A 26,578-nucleotide genomic window follows, 5' to 3' on the forward strand; every position below is an offset into this window, starting at 1 on the left:
TCGTGATTGCCATCATGGTATTTATTCAACTTGTAAACAATCACAAGCACATGCGGGTATTTTCAATTGGTAAACACACCAGACACTTCATTTGGTACTACCGCACAATCTAATGACACCCAATACAAAATAACAATTTAAATTTAACAGTAGCTTTATTCTTGTGATTGTGTAGCAATTCACAGCAAAAATAGGCAGTGTTAATTCAACATCTTTAAAGTTGAATGTAACATTTCCAAAATATCAATTTTGGTCCACATTAAATATAGTTAAAACTTTTGAAAGTCTTATTTTTACACTGAGATGGAAATGAAACAACTCTGATGGTAGTTGAAATTAAACACTAGCCAACATTGGTCAGTGTTGATTTTACACTACAATAGTGTTAAAATATGACACATCTGGTGTTGTACTTTATTAACATTCAAAATAAGTTGCTTTCATTAACACAAGAAATGTTGATATCAACTAAATATTTAACTCTAGTAGACTCAAAAAAGTGGTGTGTCAATTTTAACTCCCAATTTCTTCCCACACACTGTAAAATAGTACATTCTATTTATAAAAAAAAAAAAAACACCATTTAACTCTGAAAATGTAAAAAATACACTTCAGGAGTTAAAACCAACTCCCCAAAACGTAACCCTGAAATTTTAACACTCCAATTTTTGTTGCCACATCATACTGAAAGGTGCTTCTAAATTTCAAAACACATTTTTAGTATGAGGAAGAAGTATTGGACTTGATCCGATTGGCTAATGAAGTGGTATCAGATTTAAGGCTCTATCTCTCCTCTTTAACACCGGCATGATTATAAACCTAATCGTAGCCATTAAACATTTTGCTCCAATAACGACATAACGTAAAATGATCTCCATGCATTGTTGAAATATTCACCACTGGTTTAATTAAGTCTAATAACACCAATTTCCATCTCTGTGTCTTTTTCTTCTGAGCATGAACTGATGCTCAACTAACCTCTCGCCATGGAAACACAAGAGGGTCAAAGACAACATGTCTTCAGCGCACACTTTATTATTTGCTGTGTTGGTGAAGATGGACAACTTGGTCACACTCGGAGAGGCTGAAGAATTTTTACGATTTGGTCTCCTGAACCTTTTGGATTTCCTGTAAGAGAGCGATTTACAAACATTTGACAGTTGTTAAATATGTTTGGAACGATGTTGATTTCTAGATGGAATGTGTCTTGACTCACATCGTTAAGGATCTCCTTTAGCTCCTCATAAGCCCGTTCTAAGTCGTCATTGATGATGACAACATCAAACACTCCTGGCTCCTTACCTGCAGAGAAAGAATTCAGCTGATGTATTGAGATTTTCTAAGGTCATTTGAATTTTGAACTTACTGAGCTCCATGTCTATGCGAGCTGCCTCCAGACGTTTCTGTAAACTGTCCTCGGATTCAGTCTGTCGGTCTCGCAGACGTTTTTCCTATGGAAATTATTATATACATATTTTTTTAATAACTTTAAACTTTTTCCCTTCGTCATCATGTCTTTGCATTGGCACAAACACACTTATGTACACCTGCATACTCAACTCAATTATTATTATTATTATTATTTAAATTGTGAGCTCTTGTATTAGAATATTATGCAGGTGTACCTAACGCATGCTTCTATCAGTGATGTAGTATTAAGCCTGCTGTATGAAATGGCTCCTTTACCAGAATCTCCATAGATGGAGGCTGGATGGAGATGTAGATGGGGTTGAGGTCCGTCTCTTTAATCCTCCTCACACCTTGGATGTCCACATCCAGGATGCAGATCAGGTTTTGGGCCTGCACGTCTTCTATGGCAGCTTTACTATGAAACACATACACGCACTTGTTGACTTCCCACATGAAGCAAGCAAGCTAAGAGGATGGCTTGCGTTGATCCGAGCCGCTCGCACTTTTTGCGCCCACCTCCCAATAAGGTGAGATTGAATGTGACACAATATATACTTACGTTGTAGCATCAGGGGTTAAAGCGCCATCTGTCCCAAGATGTTTAATATCCTCTTGATCCTCTTGAATCCTGACTGTGCTCTTACACAAGGCAACTAATGTTCTTGTCTACTGTATTGAATTAAAGTGTTCAAATGGGTTACCTATTCATAGGATGTCTGGCAATAGATAACACTGTACAAGTGGCAGGAAGTAACCATAAATACTTGGTCGCTGTACTTGAGTATCTATTTTTCTGTCCACTTTTTACTTTTACGCCATACGTTTTTGAAACCGATATCTGGACTTTCTACACCTTACTTAGTCAAAAAGGAATCTCTCGTGGTGAACATGTCCTCTTGTGCTAGCCTAAAACACAATTTATGGTGTTCAGAAATTCTCAAGTCAAAGAAAAAAGAGGCTTTATTCGTTCAGTTGATATAATTGGCTAATTTTGCTAATTTTGTTGTTTCCCCCAGTACAATTACCAAGTTTAGCAAAGCTGCGGGAACACGTTTTGATTAGATTAGCATAAAAGTCGAGCCAATGCTAGCTAGCAGCTAGACAGGTAGTTAGCTCTTGAATGCTAGCTAGCGGCTAGATAGATATATTAATGGTTTAAAAAAAAACATTTAACGTTTTTTTTCCTTCTCAGTATGAGCATTATGTATGGTAAGTTATTTTTTAAAGGCTATTTTATGTGCAGATAAGTTATTTTTTTTTTTTTGTATTTTTTTTTTTTTAATGTTTAGACAAAACCCTAAAATTCACCTCAAAAATTAATCTCAAAAACTAAAATCTGACGTTAATAAAAAAAGATGTTTACCATTGAAATTAGGTAAGAATAGGTTCTCTGAAAAGTATTTGTTTAATAGTCTGTATAATAAATGATATTGATCTGACTGATAATGGTATGATATGATGTATTCTAAAATATTTAAATATATTCCGATGCAAGATTCTCTAAAAGTGAATCACTTTTTGAATTGAACTACTGAAATACATTGACTTTTTTCCTGTAGTATTCTAATTTATCACGATTTCCGATTCCCTCGCATGGCAGCAGCTTTCGCGGTTGTCAGATGTTTACCTTGTTCCATACATGTTGCCTGAGAACTCGGCGTTCTCAATAAAATCTCCCCGTTGGATGCCCTCCTGCATGGCCTCTCGGGTGATGAAGTGATAATCTGTGTAAAGGGATCATATATCGGAAACTGTCCATGCAGTATAATGGTAGCACAGGAATAATTGGATTCTATATGCTCACTTGGACACCACTTGTATTTCTTTTTTCCCCCTAAAGAAACACACTGCAATCTATAATGAAACACTCAATCATTAGCATTAGAGGAAATTGTGATTATGAAATGTGTGTACCAAAAAAGTTTGCATCATTTGAAAAATACCATGCTAATGATTGGTTGCAGCTTGTTTACGTTCTACTTAGAGGTTCAGTTTTTGTGGACAATCCCACAAAACGGGACAGGACAACAGGAGTGACTACGGAGGCATCACGGGGGGCTATTTTCAAAAGCTTTTTACTCCAAAGTGTACTTATGTATTAATGTGATTCCCCAAATATTCTTCTCTTTTTTTCAGATCCAAAGAGCACTTCCTTTAAATCCAAAGAGAGCGTTCCAGGGTGATGAAAGTAACCCCCATCCCTCTGCCTTAAGATATGGAATCACACGGGCGGTCACCTTCATGTGTGCTTTCAGATTCATTTGGACACGAAAATGACTTGTCTAAGTCTTCTGAGGAAAAGGCGTCTGCTACGGGCAGTAAAGTAGCCCCCAGAAGCATGGGGAGCGAGTTGAGGCCTACGGAGAAAGCAGAACAGGCACACACACACACACACACACACAGCTTTATCCCAGCCTATAGGAAGGGAGATGGTGTGGGAAGTAACAAACAAAACCATTTTGTCAGTTCACTTGGGAGTAAGAAGCGATCGATGCAGGAGCATCGGGGCAGGCTGGGGGGGTTTGGGGGGGGCAATTTTCTATAGCTTCTAAAAATATTTCAGAATCAGGTGCAAATCTATGTCTGGGGCTACTACAGCGCAGCTGCTAAAACATCCAGATTGCCACAGGTTTGATCCCCGACTTGGTAGTACCTTTGGCGTTTTCCTCTCCAGGCCGAGGGTTCCTTGTTGTGTCTATGTGGAGAACAGAACAGTATTAGTTGTGGACCAGTCCAAAAAATATTTAGTTTTTTTATAAAAAAAATAAATAAATAATTAGACAATGAACATTAGAGCTGCCATCCCAAAAATCTTCGTTCAAAGAAGCGGTCAGAAATTAATGGAACTTCCTCTTAGCCATGCAAACATGGAAAATAATGTATATCGATCAAACATATCAGTTGTGAGAAGTTACATCTATCCAGTTGCCATATAGACAAACAGCTGCAATCCCATTTACACCTAGAGACAATTTAAAAATTTCCATCAACCAAACACGTGATGTGGTAAGAAATGAGCAGGCACGGTGAGAGCATGTCAATGCCACCCAAGAAGGCAGCTGAGATTTGACTCTAAATCTCAAAACTGTGAGGCATACGTGCTAACCACAAGGACACCTTGTTGCCTATGAAAGGTTATTGTAAATAAAAGATGTTGTTAAGATTAGAATACAGAATAAAAAGCTCATCCGATAGTAACATACAAACTGCACTTTTTTCTCAGGACAGGAAGTGTTTGTTCCACTTACGTGACACGCTGAATCCAAAAACTCCTTCATGGTCCTTCATCAGCCTCTTCATCAGCGTGCTCTTGCCTGCTCCGGATGGGCCGCTTAGCACCACAGGTCTCGGTCCTGACATTGTCTGACATAGGCACACATTGAGGTCACATCACCACCATAACCAATGACTGATTTCTTATTAGCCCCGGATTTAAAATCTCCTCACATTCTTGTTATCTCATTATTTTTTTTATTATTTTTTTTACGTTATTTGTTTATTTTGAAAATAGTACAGTGTTTTTGTCATTGTATCATTGAATCAACATGCTACTCGCATAATTGATGTGGCTTTATGTTAAACCTCACTCTTCACACATCAGATTTGGAATAAAAAAGAATCAACAACATCAATTCAAGTTCATTTTGATACTGGAACTGCCAATGTGAAGTAAATGTTTTTGACTGGCAAATATATTCCAACTAAGGTGCTTCAAACATGTGTAAACGTATTTGCAAGTACATCCTAACATACATGTAGGCTAAATGCTAAGAACTTAGCATTTCCCCCCATAATGCTACAAAGTGTTGATTTGCGCAAGTTTCAAATTTAAATTATTAATTCTTTTATTTTTTTTACATTTCCATTACACTAACAGAACATTTAGGAAACATTATGTTTATGTGTAATTTTTATGATTCCAGGACATAATTTCCGTTTGGCATTTCCCCATACCATTATGCTAGGTTTTTAGCATTTAGCTGTAAATGTATTTTTGAACGTACTTGTAAATATATTTTACAAAAACATATTTGCCAGAAAAAAAATGTTTATTCCACATTGGCAGTTCCATGCGTTCGTACATTTGCAACAAGCAAATGGCACTCATTCAGCGGAATGGCCCATAAAAAAAAAAATGAAATGGCTACAATTAGTGGCATGTTTTTAATTATTCAACCTGTCATTTCACATTACTGACATAGATGACCAAAGACGTGTTATTTGTAGTACACTAAAAATATTTTTTTATACTCTTTGAGTGAAATGTGAGTAGGTTAGTTCCTAAATAGTGAACTGGGACCAGGCGGAGCTTCACTGTACTCCAGTTACCATAGAAATGTTACTAAACCGGAAGTCCTGTTAAGTCATCGGTGCTAATCTCTTGATCCCTGCTACTCCTCTTATCCACCTCACCTCCACACACAAACTGTACATGCTCGCACGCAGACGGACAAACAGACGCACTAACACAGACGTTTAAAAGTAGATCTCTATCTTTTAATTCATCCTACTAATTGAGCGACCCCGTCTCCTTTTATTTCAAATATGAAAACATGCCCCTCCACCTAATTGGTGAGCGGTGCGACAGGCCAAGGCCCACAGGTGAACGTTAAGAATGCTCTTTAATGAAGTCGTGGCAAGTCGGTCAGAAGGATTAATTGGGGCTGGGCAGGGGTGCAAGGACAGGTGACCTTTTTATAGCTGCGGTGCGAAGTGAGTTAATTTATGATGCCTAATTATCTTGCACGGCATTTTTATTTTAACAGCTTGTTTTATATAGGAGATTAAGTCTTCACCTGACAATTCCTTAGCAGGTTAACCTCGTAAAAAAAGTTGGTTATTACACTAGATTTTCTTTTTCTACATTTACAGCAAGAAAATATTTTCAGTTTTAGGCAATTACATTATTTTTGTTCTGTATTAAGGAATTCAATTTTGCATCTATCAACCATTTTCTGTACATTCTTATACATATTTTCTGTCTACTCGTGTTCAGCTTGTTTTATTGACATATTAAATTAAATATAAAATGTTTTGATTAAACACAAAATAACAATAAATAAATGTTAAACTACAAAGTTACATAAAACAGGCACTCTGTTGCGTTTTAGTGTATATTGATACAATTCAATTTTTTCATATCTTACTTGTAACATCCAAGCCCCCCAATTTTATATATATATATATATATATATATATATATATATATATATAAAATACTCATTCTAATTCTAATCCAAACAAATACAGTACAAATATATGTAACATTCCCTCACAAATGATATAACTTCTCTTACCGTTCTGCACCCTTGAGGAGATGTGGAGTGGACCGCTCAGTCAGGCGTGATGTTTACTGAAGGATTCGCTGATCGGCTCACTGTCAACCTCAATTACCGCCGTCTCGCCTATGCAACATCCGCGGACCAATCGCATGTCTGCGTGCTGGGCCAGCTTGTTTATATCCAGCCCATCCACACCTGGAAAGGTCCACAGGTAGCCCGCGTATAATGTCAGCTGACATAAGTTTACATGAGGGATTTTCAATACCATTTTTTTTTTTACCGATACCAGTACGCACACTCAACTCTTGAGTAATCACCAACACCGATACCAAGTGCCGAGTACCTTTGATGCATAAAATCCAACCCCCACCTTCCCAAACAAACAAACAAACGACAAAAGATAATTTTAAAGAAAGGCCTACATATCCCAATACAGCATTTTTCCTTAACCCTCCTGTTAGATTGATTTCTCAGGAACGACTATAATGTTCCCTGGTCAATTTGACCCACCTATGTTTAATGTCCCAAAAGCATTTTGATAGTAACCATTTTAATTCATGAGAATTTTTGTAGCACAAAATACTAATTTTGCAGTTACTTAACTTTGAAATTGATCAGTTTAACTCATTCACTCCCGGCTGTTTTACTGGATTTTGACTGATTTTGTAAGGCCCACACAATATTGTGTTCTATTGCTATAAAAACACGGACCCTACCAAAAGAAAGATTAGAGTCTCTTTTTTCATCAGGAAAAAAAGTTTATTTCTATCTGTTTCCGTTTTGCATCAATTAGCATTAGAATATAGCTAAGTTTAATCATTATTCACAAATCTGTTTAGAACTGTGGGTAAATCTGCTTGTTTGCAACATGGCCCTGGTTGATCTCTTATACTCTGCTGTCACCTGTTGGCCGTTTTTGTAATAACTACCATTGCTTCAACCGTTCTGTGCAGTTGAGAGGCTGCATCAAAGACTTCTGTATGCTCTATCATAAAAAAAAACATAAACAAATGTATAAATATGTCTTTGGGACACTTAAAACATTTAAAATAGAATGTATTTATACGTGTTGGGGAGTTAATGTTCCAGTAACCATTTTAATTGAAAATATGTCATAGTAGACTATTTGAATTACTGCGAATTTTTGTCGCAAAAAAGAATAAATACAAATTTGTAGTTCTTCAACATGAAAATGGGTCAATTTGACCCGGCTATGTTTAATGTCCCAAAAGCATTTCGCTACTAACCATTTTAATTGATGAGAATTTTCATAGCAAAAAAAATACTCATTTGTGGTTGTTCAACTTCAAATGGGTCAGTTTGACCCTGGCTATGCTCAATGCTCCAAAAGTATCCCGATAAATATTGCTACAGTTTATTAATGGTTTTCATTGCAAATATGCCAAAATGAACCATTTCTTACCGTCTGTTGGTGGCAAGTTTCATAGCGAAAAACTAATTGTTGTTCTTAACAAAGTGGGTAATTTTGACCCACGACGTAACAGGAAGGTTAAAATTGTATGAAATTCACGTCAAATTTTGATTCTTCAAATTTCTAGTTCCTGATTGTAAAACAGCCGCAAGGCATCGGCCGCCGTTGCGAGCACCAATACCTTGAAATAAGGCCGCGTATCAGCCCGATACAGATACCTGGTATCGATACTCATCCATCCCGAGTTTGCATATTTGGAAGTTGTTCTGTTTGGCCGATGTGTAGAAATAAAGTGATTAAACAAACCTCGTATCATGAACAGATATTTGTTGAGGTGCAAATTGACCTTGTGGATTTGTCACTTGTGTAATCTTTCCAAGTAAAGGCAGAGAATTGTGCAAGTGAGACTCCAACTGAGCCGTGCCTGGGCTCTACCCGACTAATCCCGCAGTGACCCACTTCTTAAGATCGACCCATTGACTCAACTCAACTCGACCCATTTATAATGCATAATGCCCTTTGGCCACAACTTTTATTATAGTAACATTGATAAAGACAAAAAGTGGGGAGGTTGTATGAGAAGAGGAGGAGCCAAACAAACATTAAGACAAACTCTGTACAGTAAATACAGTCGGGTTGTTCTAATCAACATCATATACAAACACCAATTCAAACACAAAAACTATATACATGTGCTTTGCAGGAAAACAGACAAAAATGGTTATAAAATTGATAAATATTGCCCCAAAGAGTGTTACTAAGGTGTTTCCACCAAACAAGTTCATGTTAAAATGTCACTTTGGAGCTGTTTTTTTTTGTTTTGTTTTTGTATTAGTGGATGCACTGACTAAAAAGTAGGTCCAATGTGGGGTGAGATTGGGAAGAGGGTGGGAGTCAGGCCAGCTGCTCACAAGTCCAACCGTTATGATGGGCCTGGCGTCACAGATAGACCCGCCGCAGGTCGCCGGGCGAGGTGATGGTGTTGCACTGAGGGCACAGCTTCTTTGCTCCCTGATGATGAAAATCCCACCATAATCAATTCCAAATGTTGCTTATGATTTTTTTAAATGTTTTTTTGCAGAGAGGAAACATACCAGTGTTCGGAGCCAACACTCCTCACAGTGAACATGCCAGCACTGGATGGAAGTGAGCGGGGTTGAGTAAGTGTCCTAAAGGATGAAACACAGGCCAAAACATTGGAGTTGTAACACTCAACCGGACCACTAGATGGCGACAAATAGCCTATTTTTGCTTCTCCTTTTTATTTTACTGCAACAACTTGATTGTTGTTCGCATGTGATTTGTTAATGGGAGATTAAAGTGATTTTTCTTCTGTGCATGCTGACAAATACACTGCAGGTATAAATTAGCATTAGAAGCCCCTGACATCAGGTATTTTATTTCTCAGATTTAATTTGAGGCTAGACCTAAAGAGATTGAAGCAACCCATTATTTGGCCCACAGTTTGGGAAAATGTAGGCAAAACTAACTAAATAAATAAATAAATAAATAAATGAATAAAAGGGAAAAAAGAACAAATTAAATCTATACAATAAAAAAATCTATTCTAATAGAATATTAAAATTGGTAGTAGACATAAAGAGAGTCATAAGAGTCATAAAAATAAACATAATTCATAATATTATTAACAAATATTAAAAAAAAAAAAAATATATATATATATATATATATATATATATATATTTTTTTTTTTTTTTACATGTGTAATGAACAAAGCCACACACATTTTCTCATTTTCAGATAAATAATTTCAGGTCCCATTTAAATAGATTAAAACGACATCCATCCATCCATTAACCCATCCATCAATTATTTGTTTAAAAATGTAAGAATGAAATAAAGTACAAAGATAAATAAATAAAAACTTCTTTTTTTTTAAGAGACAATTCCAATTGGTGGCAATACAGAGTGCAGGCAGTCAGAAAAAAAGTTGCTTTTTAAAATTATTTGAAGTAATCATTTTATGTATTTTTAAGATTCTTTCCCAAAAAAAATGTTGCTATCTAATTAAAACAATGTACATCTCCAAATATAATTTAACTTTATTTTTAATTATTTCTGTATTGAAAAAAAAGAGATAGAATTCTATCAATGTGAAATGTGAAGAAAAGTTCCATGGGATTCAGAGAATAGACTAAAATTACAAACACTTTCTTATCAACTAACATCCCAAAATGAAGACATCCACTCACCATGCAGATGAGGCATTTAAATCTGTCTCCTTTACACAACTGTTTCTCCAAATCGCGTATCCGAGCTTTAAGAGCATCCAGGGATGTCAGCGCAGAGTCTTCTGAGAGCCTTCACACACATGCGCACGCACACACACACACAAACGAGAGACCGCCAGTTAGACCCTGCATAGTCATTTATAAATGAAGACATATTAAATTATTGGCTGGCCAACATGGACCGTGAGCATGAAATTTAGCAGCAATCAAAATTGGTTGCTTGTGCTGTCATTTATAATAGGCTGAGGGATGGAAGGGTGGGGGCGCTGTGGGGAAATTGGGGGAAAGTGGGTTGCTGATTGGGATAGAAAAGACAGACTTTTGCTGTCGATCTATTGTTTTGTTTTGTTTTATTTTTTTTATGTCAATAACAGTGCTGGCACTACGACGGCGTATTATGGCTACGTATATATATTTTTTCTTCAAGAAGGGTGATAATCCGTAAAAAAAACTCGCAAATTTGCATTTGCAAATTTATAAAGTGGCAAATTTGCCAGTTCATAAATTTGCGAGAGAAAAAACACAGAAACTTACGACAAATCCTACACGTAGCCTTCTACTCGGATGTTTGTGCCAATACATTTCGGTCGGGTTTTCAAATAAGCAGATAGTAATTGCTTTTGCAGAGATTAACCATATGATGTTTGAAGCGTCGGGTACGGCCAGCGACAAAGACACTTCACTTTGCGAAGGTCCACACCCTGAGGATCAAGCATTTAAGGTAATTTGTTAAAATATATATATTATTTTAATTATTATTTACATATTCATACATTTTGGTATTTTTATTGTACAAGTCGTTAAGTTGGTGTGTCGAATCAGCTGCTCTCCTTCATTCACTTGCATTTACCTAAAGTATGCTAGCTTCTGATTGGTCAGTGTTAATCAGCTGATAGGGAATCAGGAAGTGTTGCCGCTCTAGCTGCCGTGTAAGACGAGTAGAATTTATCCTGCCTTTTCATTTTATAAACAGTCTCCCATTAACCACCAACGAATCCTCACATTAGACTATAGCTACGCTACGTGTATTTGTCGTAAGTTTCTGAATTTTCTCTCTCGCAAATTAACCACTTTATAAAGTGGCAAATTTGTGAGTTTATTCTCAAAATATTACCCATCCTCTGGGAAAAATAAATCAATAAATCAATATATACGTGGCCCTAATACGGCGTCATACTGGCACATGTCGCTATGAGTGGAAATAAAGATTTATGTGATTGAAGGTTGCCAGGCATCATGAGCTCACTTTTGGCGTTCATTCATTGGAATTCCATCATTTTGTATGTATTAACTTCAACAAGATATAGATGAATAAAAGCTATGTCATTATAGTAGAAGAAATGTATTGTGGGAGAAAACATTTTTAAAGTGAAACCCAAAACAAATTTTCAAAAAAATTCAGATAATTAGTCAATGTAGACTATGTTTTCCATTAAAAATGGGAGGAAATGTGTTTGTGGGAAGGGAAACCTAAAAAAATAAATCACCAAATATTTAAAAATATGGGGGGGGGAATCAGTGAATATGCAAATCCACAGATGCTTACATGTCTCCGTCATCGCTTTTGCAGGTTTTTGGGAGGACAGGTGTGCTTCCCTCCACTTTATCCCCACTACTGGTGGATGGACTCTCTACATAGACACGAATCAACACAAAAATACAAAATAAGAATCAGCCAATAACTTGTAATTGTCATCAGTCCTTTGAGCTTACCATACCTTCATTTGACCATTTGGAAATTTCCCGATGGACTCCAGAGTCGGGCAATGTTCCCACACTGCTACGTAACAACAATGAAACATGATTATTAGTACGTGTTTATCGCTAAGAAGCTTCAAAGCTATCATGAGATTTCAAGAAACATACTTAGCTGCCGTCTCTTTGCTGTTTTCTCCAGAGCACATGATCACATCTGTCTCGGTGTATCTAAAGCGAAAGCTAAGGAGAAAAAGATAAAAACACCAAAAACATTGTACGAAGGCAAATTTATGAATCTGCCAGGAATTTGCTTGTTGGTTTATAATTTAATAGAATCATACAAAAAAATATTACACAAAAATGAGTGAGCCAATTTCCACAAAATTTGAATTTTTTTATTTATTTCACGATTAAAAATACTGTTCCCTCCATTTTTTTTTTTTAAATAGCACTTGTTCGCATTAAGGTCACATGACTTTAAGCAAGGTAAGAATAAAAAGCAATTGCAGGTAAAATAAATAAATGAATAAATAAACAAACAAACAAATAAATACATAAATAAAAACTTAAAGGATACTGTGCTCGTCCATACTCTAAGGTGTCGTCTCCATCCACGTCGAGGTCTGCGTCGCTGTCCCGACCTTCTTTAGACGTGCTGCTCACCAACATTGAACCTGAGGCGACATGTTCACATTAATAGGGAGAGATGTCAACAACTCCAAAACCTTCACCAGCCACATTATCTGCAAACTTCCGGAGCTTTCCCATCACTTCTGCCATGCTTGTTTTTTTTTAAGTTTTACTTATTGAGCTGCCCTGCCAAAGATCAAATCCAGCCACTTTAACAGCCGTGTGTTTTGGTGCATCCGTGTTATGACAATTTTGCATGTCAGAGCCCGTCATTGCGCGGATGTTAACCTTCAAGGCATGCTCTTCTTCTGTAATGTGGATTGAAAAGTTCAGTGCTTTTTCTACAACTGCCACTCAGTCGTGTTATTATCGTCCAATGCACAGCATGGCACGCACACACACACGCAGACAAATACACAAACACACCTACCTTTGAACCCTCCGACTAGCGACATCATCTGTATCTTCCGCCTTTCGTCCCACTCTTCCTCCGACGGCGTCGTGTCTGCAGGGGCCTCCTAAACAAATACACACACAAAGAAGAGCGCATTTACATTTACACACATGAACAACGCACACTAGGATGATTGCCTTTATGCTTCTCGTGGCCCCGGGGCAGCGTTTTCATAACAAGTCAAGTGTTTTCACGTGAATACACGCTGACATGACAGTGATTCTGATCCCAACAGTGTCCTTTATCAATCTTGACCCGCTGATATTTGGATATCTCCAGTGACAATAAAAATGTCACAAAGTATGGTTTCATCTGTCTTTCACGTGATGGGGGAAAAAAAGAAAGAAAAGGAGATCAAGTCAACCGTACCTGCCCGTCGTCTGGTTTCCTCCGCTTCATTTTGCTGATCTTGACTGAGGACACAAGACAAAGACAAAGTTGAAGCCACATTGCTGTCATTGATTCTGATTCATATTTGATTCATTTCACTCACAATGTTTAATTGTTAATCGGTATTGGACTGGTTTGCACATTAGAAATTGTGCTGTAAGATGTTTCTGTTATTTTAGTTTACATTAGTACTTACTCTCAACACAATTTAACAAAAAAAAGTAGGTTTTTATTTTTACAGACAATTAATATGAATTCTAGAATTAAAAAATTATGTGTGGATCACAAAGCATTTTGGGGGAAAAACACAAGTACAGTATATTTATAAATATATAAATAATGCAGTATGAATTAGAAATGAAATAAATAAACCCATATTGATCGATTCAAACAGTTTAAACTTTAAACTGTTAAAGCTTATCACGGCCGCAATTTTTTTATTTTTTTCAAAATAAACCCCCCAAAATGATTTATTTATTTATTTTTGATTTTTAGTTTTTCATCCCCTACTTTATATATTTTTTTACAGATTCAATCTGTTCCAACTTTAAACTGTTCAGGTTAACCATACCGCATTTTCCCCCAAAATTTCAAAATAAAAGCTAAATTAAGAAAAAAAAAATTCTTTCCTTTAAATTTCTATAACCATTTCAAGTTGGAATGCTTTGAGTTGTTAATAACAACATTCATCTTATCCCTACAGCAAAATATTTCCAAATTTCAAAATAAAAGCCTACAAAATTGTTTTGTTTGGTTTTCCCCTTCTAATTTAGATTTTTTTTTCAAACAGTTCCAATTCTACAACATTCATCTCATCCCTAGCGCCAAAAAATTCAAAAATTACATAATAAAAGCCAAAATTATTTTCAGTTCTACTTATAACATATTTTGACCAATTCAAACTGTTCCAACTTACCCATACAGTTGATTGAATTAATTAATTAATTAACTTTCAAACGTATCCCTCAAAATTTCAAAAATAATTTAATAATGTTATTCTTTTCTTCCTCTAAATTCTCCACTATGACATCATTGAATAAATTGAATGGAAAAATAAAGTACATTGATTTAATATGACCTTATTGCAAACTGTCGTCCTTCCTTTGCGAACACTATCCTGTTGGTATGATTACATAACACACAGATTCTGAAGCAAAATATCACGTACAGTAAGAGCATCACGGCAAGAGACTTGTAGACTAAAATGATTGTGTGTCACGGCACCTCCACTTTTCTCTGTGATATAAAAGTTAACATGGCAGAACACCAGCAGCCCCTCCTTCACCATTGGGTCCACACTGACTGCAGATTGCAAGCAAGGGACATTAGGTTTTAGGGCCCCTTAATTTCTGCATGACAGTGGCTCCTGACAGTGGGGTGACGGAGGGTGATGGTGGTGGTGCGCAGACACGCACGCACACACACACTGGGGCCGGTGGCCGTGACCCCGAGCGCCGCCATGCCAGCAAATATAATGAGGGTTAAAGAGGCGGTCATAGATGAAGAAGAGCTCATCAAACAGGAAAGAAGAAGAGAGAAGGAAAGTGAGAGGTTGATTAATCAACACAAGACTCACACACACTCTTCTCCCTCTGATGTGTATTTAGAAGCTCATTATGGCGTCCTGTTATAAGCCCAATAAAGGCTAACAGACCTCGACAGCATTGGCAGTTTGAAGAGTCAGTTATAAGCTGAAAAAGCACAGCAATTCCTCTATATGGGAATTATTCCTTTCATTCATTATCACTATTTTGGAAATAGGTGTCATGGTTTTAAGCCATGTCTAAACATGCGGATTTTTGCTATATATTGTGAAAATGTCTTGCTTCTGGATGAGTAAATTATAAATATATATATAAATATATATATAAATGAAAAAAAAAGCCCCAAATTATTGTATCATTGTAAGTTTGCATCCAATTTGCATCTGCGTTGTGTCTTACCAGCTTGTGCGCAGTCTAGGTGAGCTCCTGCGCTGTGGGGGCGTAATGGGGCGGATTTGACGTAGCACCTGCACCAGCAGAGGTCGTCGACTGTTAACATATTAAGAGGTCAAAGTTGAAAGGTTAATAACTCCTCTGCTCGTGTGGGCGCTAGGCCAGTTTGGGGAGGTGGGCGCGTGTGGGGGGGTTAATGTAACACAACACAACACACACAATGGCCATGTGAAAAAGGGAGGATGACTGTATATTGAGAGAAGCCATATAAGTGCAGAGCTGTGCGAGTCTCGCGCTCATGCCTTGTTTTTTATTAGCACACTGAGTCAGCAGCAATGAAAAAGAAAATATTTGCTTTCGTGAGCATGCATCAACATACCGTTTAGTCTCGTGTGTCTGTTGGCCCGCACACGCAGAAACGTCTGTATCAAAGATAAACAACAACGTGTCATAATACATGAATACTAATTATGCACAGGAACATGATTCAGTTGAAATAAAATGCCATTATGTCTTAGAATTTTGTTTGAAGGGTTAGGCAGCGCGGTGGCATGTGATTAGCATGCGCATTTCTGAAGTCTGGGGTTTGAATTTCCGTTTGGAGGCCTTGAAGGGTTTTTTTGTATATCATTTTGTGTTTTTACTTATGTACCAGCATGATATCGGCCTGTTAAATTAAATTCAACTTTGATTTAAGCAGTTGCAAAATTAGCTCTCCCTTAGAGATAGGGTGAGAAGCTCGGTCATTCGGGAGGGACTCAGCGTCGAGCCGCTACTCCTCCACGTTGAGAGGAACCAGTTGAGGTGGCTCGGGCATCTGGTTCGGATGCCTCCTGGGCGTCTCCCTGGGGAGGTGTTCCGGGCATGTCCTACCGGCAGGAGGCCCCGGGGACGACCCAGGACACGCTGGAGAGACTACGTCTCACGGCTGGCTTGGGAACGCCTTGGGATCCCGTCGGAGGAGCTGGCTGAAGTGGCTGGGGAGAGGGAAGTCTGGGCTTCCCTGCTAAAGCTGCTGCCCCCGCGACCCGACCCCGGATAAGCGGAATTGAAGACGGAACGGAACGGAAAAGTTGCAAAATTAAGCAGTCGCGTCAGACAGGAGAGGAAGTGTGAGCTCATTGTGACATCTGCATTTGATTTCTTCGATTTCCTTGCAGTTACTCTTTTAGGAGTTAAGAGACTGGCACCACTGATGAACATATTACTTGTGAGTGTTGGCTTCAGTGTGTGATCAACTCGAAGCCCATAAAAATGCTGAGTCACTGGCACCACATCAAGACCAGCAACAATGTTTATGATGTCGCTAACTACTAGCTGAGCAACACCACCCCCCCCCCCCTTTTTTTTTGTGCATTAATGAACAGAACATTTGGAGGCAACGCATGCAAAATCAATTAATTCTCCTGGCTTTACAATTTCTGGCCACAACATTAGGTACACTTCAATATAATGAGATCCACTCCAAAGGCATACATGTGAAGTCCACCCAAAAATGTTCCTTAGAATAATATGCTCTATGCAATCCCAATAGTCGAAACGGTATTCTGATTAATATTGTGTTTGTGGAATATGAATAAAGCAGCAAAATCCACCCGTTTTTATCCATTCAGGGGGCGGCCATTTTTCCACTTGCTGTTGACTGAACATGACATCACAGTTTCTCAGGGCTCAGGTAACGGCCAATCACAGCTCAGTTTTCAAATGTCACATGACAAAAGTCAGAACACAGGTGAGCCGTGATTAGTAATTACCTAAGCCCTGAGCAACTGTAATGTAATTTCAGTAGCAAGTGACAAAATGGCCGCTCTCTGAGATGAGGGAAAAAACTGGTGGTTTTTGCTGCTTAATTTAGGTTCCACAAATACAATATTAATCAGAATGTCGTGTTTACAGTAGTAAGGCTGCATGGCAAATATTGTAAAACACAATTTTGGGTTGACTTCCCTTTATTAAAAAACAAAAGTCAGTCATTATGGAGCAATAATTTCAAATTATACTGACAGAGCTGTAGGACTTCAACAATATATTTATTGTGTAACAACACATTGTTTCCCTCTCATTGTGTAAAATAAGCATTTGCAAAAGTATTAGCCCCCTTTTTGACCTTTTGCCACATTTCAGGCTTTAAACATGAATACATCAAATTAGATTTTTTTTTGTGCGGGTAAAGAATCAGCACCAAGTGGGACACAGTCATGATGTGCAATAAAATGTATGCAATATTTTATTATTATTATTTTATTTTATTTTATTTATTTATTTTTACAAATAAATAACTGAAAAGTAGGGCATGAGAACTTTTCTCCAGAAGTTCCCTGAAAATGGATGAAGAGTATTTATGCTACAGTCCACACCGACCGGCCTAATGTCGAGTTTATTATTTTAAACGTACTCCTCACTGGTCGGTTGATTATGAGATTTTGATCGTAAACTTCACCTGATATCGATCAGAGTGGATGTCGTCAGCTGGTCGAGGGGGTGAGGTCGGGGAACTTCCTTCACGTTTGATGTGCAGAGAGAATGAAAGGGACTAAAAAGAAAATGTGACACGGAAGCTCTGAGGAGAAATTGATTCAATGCAAATCATGGCGCTATCATGTAAGCGTGTTTACCTTTGGCGTCCTCATGAGGTGGTCTTGCTGCACCGAAGTGACGCTTGCGAAAAGCAAAGTAAATAAAACATGAGCACCCATGCAAATAGAGAATATGAAACATATACAAACGCACACAGATACACCATGCTGTAAAACAAACACAATTTAGTTCTATAAACATCATCTCGTGAACAGCCGGCTTTATCGTGCCTAAATTTGCATGTAACCTCCTTTCAAATCTTTTCACTCAATCTTTCTCACACACGTACATTACGTGCTTTATATTCACGCACACACACGTATACAGTGTCCCTGTGGGCCAAGTTCAATTTGAAACCATTACTGTCCACCAAGTGGTCTTTAAGCAGATTTGGCCTGTAATGTCTTTATTGGAGAGATCCTTCTTATGGTCAAAGCAGCAGTGTGTGTATATGTATGTGTGTGTGTGCACAAGCAAGCGTGTTAGCCTCCAAGCATTTATTAGTGGGACATTATTTGACCGCTGTATGATTTGTCGCCTGGAGGCCGAAGCCCGCAATATGAAATATGTAGGGAACAATGAGGCGGCTTGTAAACAATGCACACAGATGACAGAGAAAATGGGATATACCATTTGAAGAAACGACAGGGGTGTGGGGCCGACTGTGATACCTGATTTGAATCTGGCTGAGTTTGGCTAATTCCTGCTCCATGTGCTCTTGCAGCTCCCCTGGTCTCAGAACACTCTGACACACTGGACAGACTGGCGCCCCGGCATCGTAGAGCACCTTCACTTTGCCACCTGTAGATATTCAATAGGTGAAGTTATAGCCAGGGTTATAATAGTTTTGGAATTTTCATTTCCCCGACATCTGACGTGGACCTTGGGCGACGTCCGAGCTGGTATGACTCTATCACTATTTGCATCCGAGGTATCGTGGTTTTACCACTGAGCTTTCCAGCTGCTAGCTCGCTGTGCTAAGAAGAAGTCCCAAAGATGGTGCAGCATATTAGCAGTGTGTAAGATGCAAGGCATAAATGGATCGGCGCAACCTTGTAGGAGGAATAAAGTGCCGGTATTAAACCTGGAGGATTATATTAAACCCAGATTAGAGCCAAAAGTGGGTATTTTAAACCACATTTAATCTTGAAAAATTTAAATCCAGATTTGGAATTTCCAATCCTGCCTTTAATCCAGATTTGAGCCCGTGTTGGGTATTTCTAAATTTCAGTCTCAAATATGGATCAATTTGATCCTGAAAATTAATCCTACGTCGGGGTAGAAGTAGAGTGTGATGCATGTTTTAGCTTCACATATATATTAATAAAGTATATTTAGCAGATATTCTTAAATCAACCCAATTTTTTTCTTAATATTTTGTATGTGCCTCCACTAATCTAAACATGCCATTCAGATTAATTTGGAAATCTCAATCCAAGAGGATCAGGATTATTCTGATCCAATCCAGACAAGTTTTGAAATACTGGGATAGAAAATCCTGATCCATGGATCAGGAAAATGGGATTTGGAAATCTGGATAAGATTAATCTTGATTCAAATTTTTGAAATTTAAAAAAAATCAGAAGACAGTAGTAATGATAGATGTAGCAATCCCGAATGATAGCAATAAACGGAAAAAGGAACACGGAAACCTGGAAATATACCAAGTGGCGCACAATACCAACAAGAAAGATCCTGTTATTATTTAATAGAAATATTTGAAACATCTCTTTGAGACGTATGATTGTTTTATTTTATTTTATATTCCATTGAATATACATCAAAATATTACTTATATTTGTTGTGTAGTTAATTACAGTTTCTTGCCAATGTTGAGAAGTTCAGACAGTGATAGTTCCCCCGTGCGGTTGTGTGTGCTCTGTAGATCGTATTGACAGATAGTGGCAGAGAGAAACGGGCACACACACACACACACGCACACACACACACACACACACACACAAGTGTCTCCCTGCCGTCAGTGTGTCGACATCATAGTCTGTCAATAGGAACATTACCCAGGAGGACCGCTCGGCCCATTGGGTCCCACTGATGGATTACTGCCATAAGCAGCCAGCTGGGATCCCCAGGAGCTCCACTATATCAAGATTTTACCTAGTAGATGAGGTGATTTACTCCTGAAAGCCATCGATCACTGAGGGCTAGTAGGCAAAACGCACCTAATTTGCCATCTCTGCACAGAGGAGGGAAAGCCAACGGTTATCGTTTTTAAACTAGATTATAACGAGCAGGTTTGGACAGATTTGTGGAGTTTTGAGGGAGCACCTGATTATCAGGTTGGTCAAACAAAATCCTACAACATCAACAGTGCTACGTGGCCCCTTAATGCGCAGCTAAATAGGACAAAATGCCCTCTAAATAAAACATGTGGGTGGAATATAGAAAGTGGTGTCCTTGGGAGAGTGACAGTTCTCCTTGTGTCTCCGCCTCCCCCCATCACACCTTTTTTGCATCCCCTTTTGGAAGCCTAAATGACTTTTCCCGACATGCATCGAACGTCCCTGCGCTTTCTGTGCTCCGCCGCCCGGAACATGTCGGCATCAGTAAACAATGAAATCTCGGTGCTGAAATTGAATTTATAACCACATTACCTGCACAGATAACGTCTCTGAATGGCGCCGCGATAAGAGCAATGGGATTTGATTTTCAGGTGTTTTATTGGTCCACTTTTGGGATTCCACTCCCCCGACTCCCTCCAACTGCAGCCTCACCCCGCATCCTTCACCTTTGATCCACACCAACATCAGATTAAATGTGCGTTTTGTTGGAGTGTTTGCTGAGTTGCTGCTTCTGCGTAAGTGACAGTCGCTGCTTCGCGACCACCGCTCTTTTTACACGTTTCCAACCCCCTTCCACTGCCCACATAAACGCCGTCAGTTTCTGTCAGACTCAGACCCTCGTCAGCCTGGGGGGTCTCAGACACACAACGGGGGGCTGTAAAACCTGCTTGTGGGGCTTGTAAACTGCTCCCTCACTACAGCAACCGGCTCGGATGGATTGTTGGCGCGCCGTTGTTGGGTCGTGCCCAGTTTGAAGGGCCCATCATCTAATGGATTCACTGCGTTAGTGTCTCTGATTGTTTCCTTTCTCTTTCTTAGAGGTGTCTCGCCAGTTCAGATCCTCCCTTTTTGGCTGTCTAGGATCCAGTATGTCCTTCATTTGTTCACCTCAAGTGTCATGCCTATAAACTTCATGTGCATCACAATGAAACAAATTTAATTGCAATGTTAAAAAAAAAAAAAAGCTTCATTCCAGTGTAATTTCAAACCTAACATAAGCAAAGACATGGCGATAGTGATGCCGATCAATAAGTTGTCTTGCAATAGACTAATTGTCACTATGCAGAAAGCACAATCGACTGATTAACTGAGTGTTGAAATTCATGTCGATTGTATGGAATCGATGGTTGAGTAACCAAGTCTTGAAGCAAATGAGGCAAAACTGAGTGAAATATTTAGATGCAACCAAGTCGTTGTGTGTCATAATTAAGAAGTACACGATATTACCGGAAGTTAAGCTACATCTACGCAAACCTCCGCTAAGCCACAACTCGTCTAGGCTGTATTATTGCTCAGTACAATGGCATCGAACCAGAGGTCATATCAATTAAAAAAAAAAAAATTCAAATAGTTCAAGTCGGTAAAATGACAAAACCAGGATTACATTTAACAAATAACCTGATGCAAAGAGGAAATTGCAACATATCTTAAGACCAATTTTTATGAAGAACAAGTTTTACTACTGTTAGTGTGACACTACGGAAGCATGGAACGCCACAATGTGGAGTCTTTGATTGGAAATTACGTTAGAAAGTATTTGTGAGTATGAGTACGTTTGAAGTCGAACGTTTTTAGATCCGTTCCAACGTACTCGCAAATACGTTCATACATACTCGCAAATGTGTTTAAACATACCGGCGAGTACGTTTGAACGTACTTGTAAGCTAAATACTGCAAACACAGCATATTTTTCCATAATGCCATAGGACCAGAAATAGCTAGAAGCTCATTTTCATCTGTAGTCCCTGGTCAGAAGCAGTGAAGCAGAAGCTGTTTTGTTTCAAAATTTGGCCCACTTATACCAATGTTTGAAAATTAAGTAAAACACATTGTTTATGATTTATTATTAATTTATTATGTCTGCAGTGCATGATTTAGGCTTGACATTTTTTCCTACAGTGCAAGTAATACCTAGTGGCATTATGGGAAAATATGCTATGTTTGTAGCATTTAGCCTACAAGTACGTTCAAATGTTTGAACGTACTCGCGAGTATGTTTGAACGTACTTGTAGGCTAATTGCTACAAACATAAATATGCTACAAATACATTAGAAGGTACTCGCCGGTCAAAACTGTTTACTGAACATCGGCAGTTCCACGCTTCAATATGATAGTATGACCAGTGATTATAGATACATTAAAATTGTACAGTTTGTGGCAGATGACATTCAATTGAACTTCTCATGGTTGGAAGTTTGGAATGGAGTTTCTAGTTTTTTCTAGATCACTGATTAAAAAGAAAAAAGATCATGGTCCAAGCCTCAGATCAGAATGTAGAAACTAGTGACATAGTAAAATAAATGTAATCTTTAATACCGTATTTTTCTCCCCTTGTAAAACTAAATGTGTGTAGTGGGTCACAGCTGCACAATGTCCAGTACTCAGCCCCGCAGCAACAAGATCAAAATCCCTCTAAAAAATCCTCAAAACATCACGTCCCCTCCCCTAAGGGCCCTGGTAATGGCCGATGCCAGCGCCCATATGAAGGCTGCCACTTCAGCAGATGCAGATGGAGCAGAGATGCCTAACGTGACCTTTAGTGAATGCCACATCACATCAGGCCGGGATGTCACCCGCTGACATTATGCTAGGGCATGAAAAGGCTGTTCTACTGGGAAGACATTGTGACGAACAACCCAAAACCCGCCGGCCCCCTCCCACCCATTCCTCTTGGCGACAAACCTGTGGACGCGGTATAATTTTGATTGACGTGATGCAGACCAGACAGCTTTGAATGGCAGGAGACACGCAAGTGAACAACCAAGCAGGACACGGTGCTTACTTTGCGCAAGCTGGGTTTTTCACTACCGATAAAGTGCTGAGACAAGTCAGTCCGAGCGGCACCATTATCCCAATCATCAAACAATTCCTTTAAGCACATCAAGAAAACCCTCTATAAAGCGGTAACAAGCACAGACTCTATATAAGCAGTAGGCATGCCGAGATTCGGGTTGGGGGGGGGGGGGGGTTCCATTAACGCTTGGTGTTGAACTCTGCACTGGTTGGTAAGTAGGCAAGTCCTTGGCACACTTTCAGAGACGTAGTCCTATAAAAGCCACTGGCTCCTGCCACACCTGTGCCACACCCTATGAGACGGCCTGCTACCAATTTAAAAACATCATGCAGGATATTAGTCAGGACTTTTTGCCATCTGTGAGGTAGAGCTAAGCTCGACAGAGAAAAGGAGGGGAGGGGAAAGTGTGCAGGCCGCCGTTTGTTTTTTTATTGGGGAAATAATGGCCTATTGAGAAGTTTGCTATTTAATGAGCAACATAATAGGCCCTGTAGTAACACATATGCTACCAGCTCAGTCATTTCCTCCACTTTCAAAGCTGCTTTGAAACGCAACGTCCACTTGCCTTTGACACAGTTTCGGGGTACTGTATCTGTGTTTTGTTAATTGCGTGACAGCGCTGTTACAAGTTTGAACAAAGGAGAAGAGATTCTTCGGCAAGGCTTGCCTTCAGATCCCCTGTCTCTGTCCAATCTAATTCCAGCATCCTTCAAAAATATCCCTCCGACTGAGCGATCAATTGTATTTAATGTGTTAAAGACACTTGCCACAACCACAGCAACCTTTGCCCCTTGCACAAATCAATGCCTAGTTAGATCGCTAATGATCATTCATTGACTAATAAGATCTGTATCAACCTCTTGTAGAACATTGATTGGCCTTTGTCCTCACTGGTTCGTTGGGATTTACGTGGAGCTGCCACATGTGATGGGAGGCAACAGCTGCAAGTCCTCGGGAATCAGATGATGAAAAACCTCCGGGTGGGAATGGACAGGAATCCTTAACCTCAAATGGACTCATTCTGAGGCACCTCAGGCAAAATCCCTTTTTTTCTCGTGACCTACAGATCAATGGACATAACCTCTCCGACCACGGGTCAATCAGCACACAACCTCAAATTTATCTCAGTCTCCCTCTCGCCCTTTCTCTCTCTCATTTTCTCCATTAGTCACCACAATTGTTCAATCAGGTGCGGGTGTGGCTCAGCATGCATGACTCCAATCATGTCGTTGATGGAGAGTGGACTGGGTAGCTGCTAGACTCTGCGGCCACGTTTCCCTTCCCAGGACCGGAGGGCGAAGGATCGAACCCTGCCTCTGCACTGTTCCAGCCAATCAATCTGGGCCTCATTGAGATGCATGGCTCAATGATCTGTGATAGTGAATTACAGATTGGAGAGAGCTAGTGCAAGTCAGGAGCTGTCCTTGGCCATTTGCAGTGATATAAAGCTACTTATGTGCTCACTCACAGCAAATCTACACGACAGCTTGAAGACTTTTTGACCAGAAAACTGCAACAGTCAACAGTTATCAGTCACGGGAATCACTAATTAGCAAAAACATTTGCCAATATGACCAACATTCTTACAGATCAATAAAAAACCCTTTCTTAAAGGACAATATTGGAGGACAAAAAGAACAGCTTTGATTACAAAAAAGAGACCAGTTCAGTCTCATCAATGCAAGTGACTCATGGATTATGTTGGCTAATCAACAGCATGCCTCTATTTGGCTTAGCTTTAGCAAGATAGCTTTGCCCTTTAGTTTTTGTAACACTGCGGTTATACTAAACAAAGGGTCTCTGTACAGATCAACCATTACAGAACCCCTTCCAGACTTTTGTCAACAGAAAAGCTATAAACTGAACTTTCCTGCTGGGTGGAAATGTAGCCAACGCTAATGGCGGTCTTGCTAATCATTGTGACCAGGAGAAAGCGGCGTAGCCTATAAACACATATTGTCCCTCATCAACTTTAAGCCCTTTGTTTCTTTCAAGAATATTTAAAAAAATAATTATTGTTGACAAAAAGAACCAAAATACTTTTAGAATCCTTAAGAACTCCAAATGTTTTAAATAATTTCAATTCCTTTGAAAATGCTTAGGCATCCTTACTGATCTGGACCCAGATACAGACCTCAGGTAGCCTGGAAATCCAGACTCACCCGCGGCTTTGCAGGTGCATCTGAGTCATGCATTTATTTCATTCTTCTTCCTAAAACATTCTTTTAAGCCTATGAAACGCAACGGAGCTCATACTAGGGGCAATAAAATGCCAAATTCTGCCTTCCGCCAACCCATTTGCTGTGCCGTCAATCTGACAGGATCAAGAAAGCCAGCGAGTGCAGAAAGAGAAAGAGCAATTCAACGGTGGCTTGTCACTCATTCTGATGTCATCAACCTGCACTCACTCTGAAATATACTGTCACATTGTATCACAGTGCCAGCTCTTGAATCTGTCTCAACACAATAAATCAATCAGCTGCCATGTTTTGTTTGAGCTCAAATAAAGTCATGATTCTCCCCTGCCTCTCAGTTTTTACATTTCTATTGAGGCATCATTTTTCCTTCTTTGTACCGTTCGATGACACAACTTAAAAATAAATATATATATATAGTAAAGTTTATACTTAATTTAAGTGTAACTTGCCTAAATGTGGCAGACAAATCAATCACTTTTCAAAAGTGTGTGCCACTTTCCAAACTTTCATCATGGGACAGCTTATACAACACTGATTTCAACGACAGAAGCAGCATATTGTTTTCATTATGGAGACATGAAAATTCAAATGAACGTAATGTATTTTCCATGGAAAAACTGTCAAGGGCCAGGTAAACTATTTGACAATGCATGTACAAACTTTCCAACTTTTCGCTAAACCTGCAATCGTGCCATTTTGTATCTTCGAAAAATAGTTGCGCTCCAGTCACCTGCAAATTTGATCCAGCCAAAAACAAAACCCACCCACAAAAGAAAGCTTTCACCTCACACACGCTAACCCTCATACAGTATAGAGCGCAGGTGAAGATATTAGATATTATAAGGCAAATAAAACAAACTTAGCTTGTATAAGGGCACGTGACCACAAAACAGCCCGCATCCGTCTCTCCTGTCAGAACTTTTCAGGATTTCAGAACAGTGTCGTTTACCACTCTGTGACGTTTTCAAGCCTTTCGGCCTCATCATTCGAGATAAGCCGCCACTTGGTCAGATAACATCCGATACTGTCCAAAACATTGTATTGAGTCCTGCTGGTACCTCAAGAGAACATGCACCTGGCACTGTGTGATGCACCTGTGTTTGGGTTAGTCACACTTCCTAAAGGATGCTATTGTGTCTGCCTGGATGAGCAAATACATGATGGATCTTATCTCCAGTAAGACACATACAGTATATTTACCAGGAAGTGATTGAGAGTCATGT

General features: G+C 39.0%; 2 protein-coding genes across 5 annotated transcripts in view; both read right to left on the bottom strand.

Moving 5' to 3' along the window:
• Positions 1 to 6,873, bottom strand: guk1b (guanylate kinase 1b). 2 transcript variants are annotated; one of them, XM_086088393.1, is made up of 9 exons: positions 6,708 to 6,873; positions 4,659 to 4,773; positions 4,064 to 4,105; positions 3,648 to 3,767; positions 3,038 to 3,134; positions 1,687 to 1,825; positions 1,367 to 1,451; positions 1,217 to 1,302; positions 1 to 1,128 (listed from the first exon to the last, which is right to left on the bottom strand). In XM_086088393.1, exons 2-9 carry the CDS (start codon positions 4,768 to 4,770, stop codon positions 1,096 to 1,098), a joined length of 714 nt encoding a protein of 237 aa, XP_085944519.1. In that variant the 5' UTR covers positions 4,771 to 4,773; positions 6,708 to 6,873; the 3' UTR covers positions 1 to 1,095. The 2 variants fall into 2 exon arrangements, with proteins under 2 accessions (XP_085944519.1, XP_085944520.1); XM_086088394.1 differs by lacking the exon at positions 3,648 to 3,767.
• A 1,811-nt stretch (positions 6,874 to 8,684) lies between these two features.
• rnf220b (ring finger protein 220b) overlaps positions 8,685 to 26,578 on the bottom strand; it is a 33,302-nt gene continuing 15,408 nt past the window's right edge. The window contains exons 3-16 of one of the 3 annotated variants that reach the window (XM_086089351.1): positions 18,734 to 18,863; positions 18,101 to 18,143; positions 17,926 to 18,018; positions 15,865 to 15,907; positions 15,492 to 15,581; positions 13,528 to 13,571; positions 13,135 to 13,222; positions 12,652 to 12,748; positions 12,243 to 12,302; positions 12,095 to 12,153; positions 11,923 to 12,007; positions 10,338 to 10,446; positions 9,219 to 9,293; positions 8,685 to 9,135 (exon numbers count right to left, since the gene is read on the bottom strand). In XM_086089351.1, coding sequence (XP_085945477.1) covers positions 9,064 to 9,135; positions 9,219 to 9,293; positions 10,338 to 10,446; positions 11,923 to 12,007; positions 12,095 to 12,153; positions 12,243 to 12,302; positions 12,652 to 12,748; positions 13,135 to 13,222; positions 13,528 to 13,571; positions 15,492 to 15,581; positions 15,865 to 15,907; positions 17,926 to 18,018; positions 18,101 to 18,143; positions 18,734 to 18,863 — 1,088 coding nt within the window. In that variant the 3' untranslated portion in view covers positions 8,685 to 9,063. Of the gene's footprint in view, positions 9,136 to 9,218; positions 9,294 to 10,337; positions 10,447 to 11,922; positions 12,008 to 12,094; positions 12,157 to 12,242; positions 12,303 to 12,651; positions 12,749 to 13,134; positions 13,223 to 13,527; positions 13,572 to 15,491; positions 15,582 to 15,864; positions 15,908 to 17,925; positions 18,019 to 18,100; positions 18,144 to 18,733; positions 18,864 to 26,578 lie in introns of all 3 variants that reach the window. The other 2 variants (XM_086089350.1, XM_086089352.1) reach the window with 2 other exon arrangements.

The sequence above is a fragment of the Leptonotus elevatus genome, chromosome 11, assembly GCF_054856555.1.
Source record: "Leptonotus elevatus isolate MCC_2025b chromosome 11, RoL_Lele_1.0, whole genome shotgun sequence".
Taxonomy (NCBI): Eukaryota; Metazoa; Chordata; class Actinopteri; order Syngnathiformes; family Syngnathidae; genus Leptonotus; species Leptonotus elevatus.

Excerpts from the sequence above, each read along its gene's own strand:
- guk1b (XM_086088393.1), bottom strand. The coding sequence starts at position 4,770 with ATGTCAGGACCGAGACCTGTGGTGCTAAGCGGCCCATCCGGAGCAGGC. Across the intron at positions 4,106-4,658 it reads TTTTGGATTCAGCGTGTCAC|ACACAACAAGGAACCCTCGG; the intron begins GTAAGTGGAACA and ends TTCTCCACATAG. Across the intron at positions 1,826-3,037 it reads GGCAACATGTATGGAACAAG|TAAAGCTGCCATAGAAGACG; the intron begins GTAAACATCTGA and ends TGTGTTTCATAG.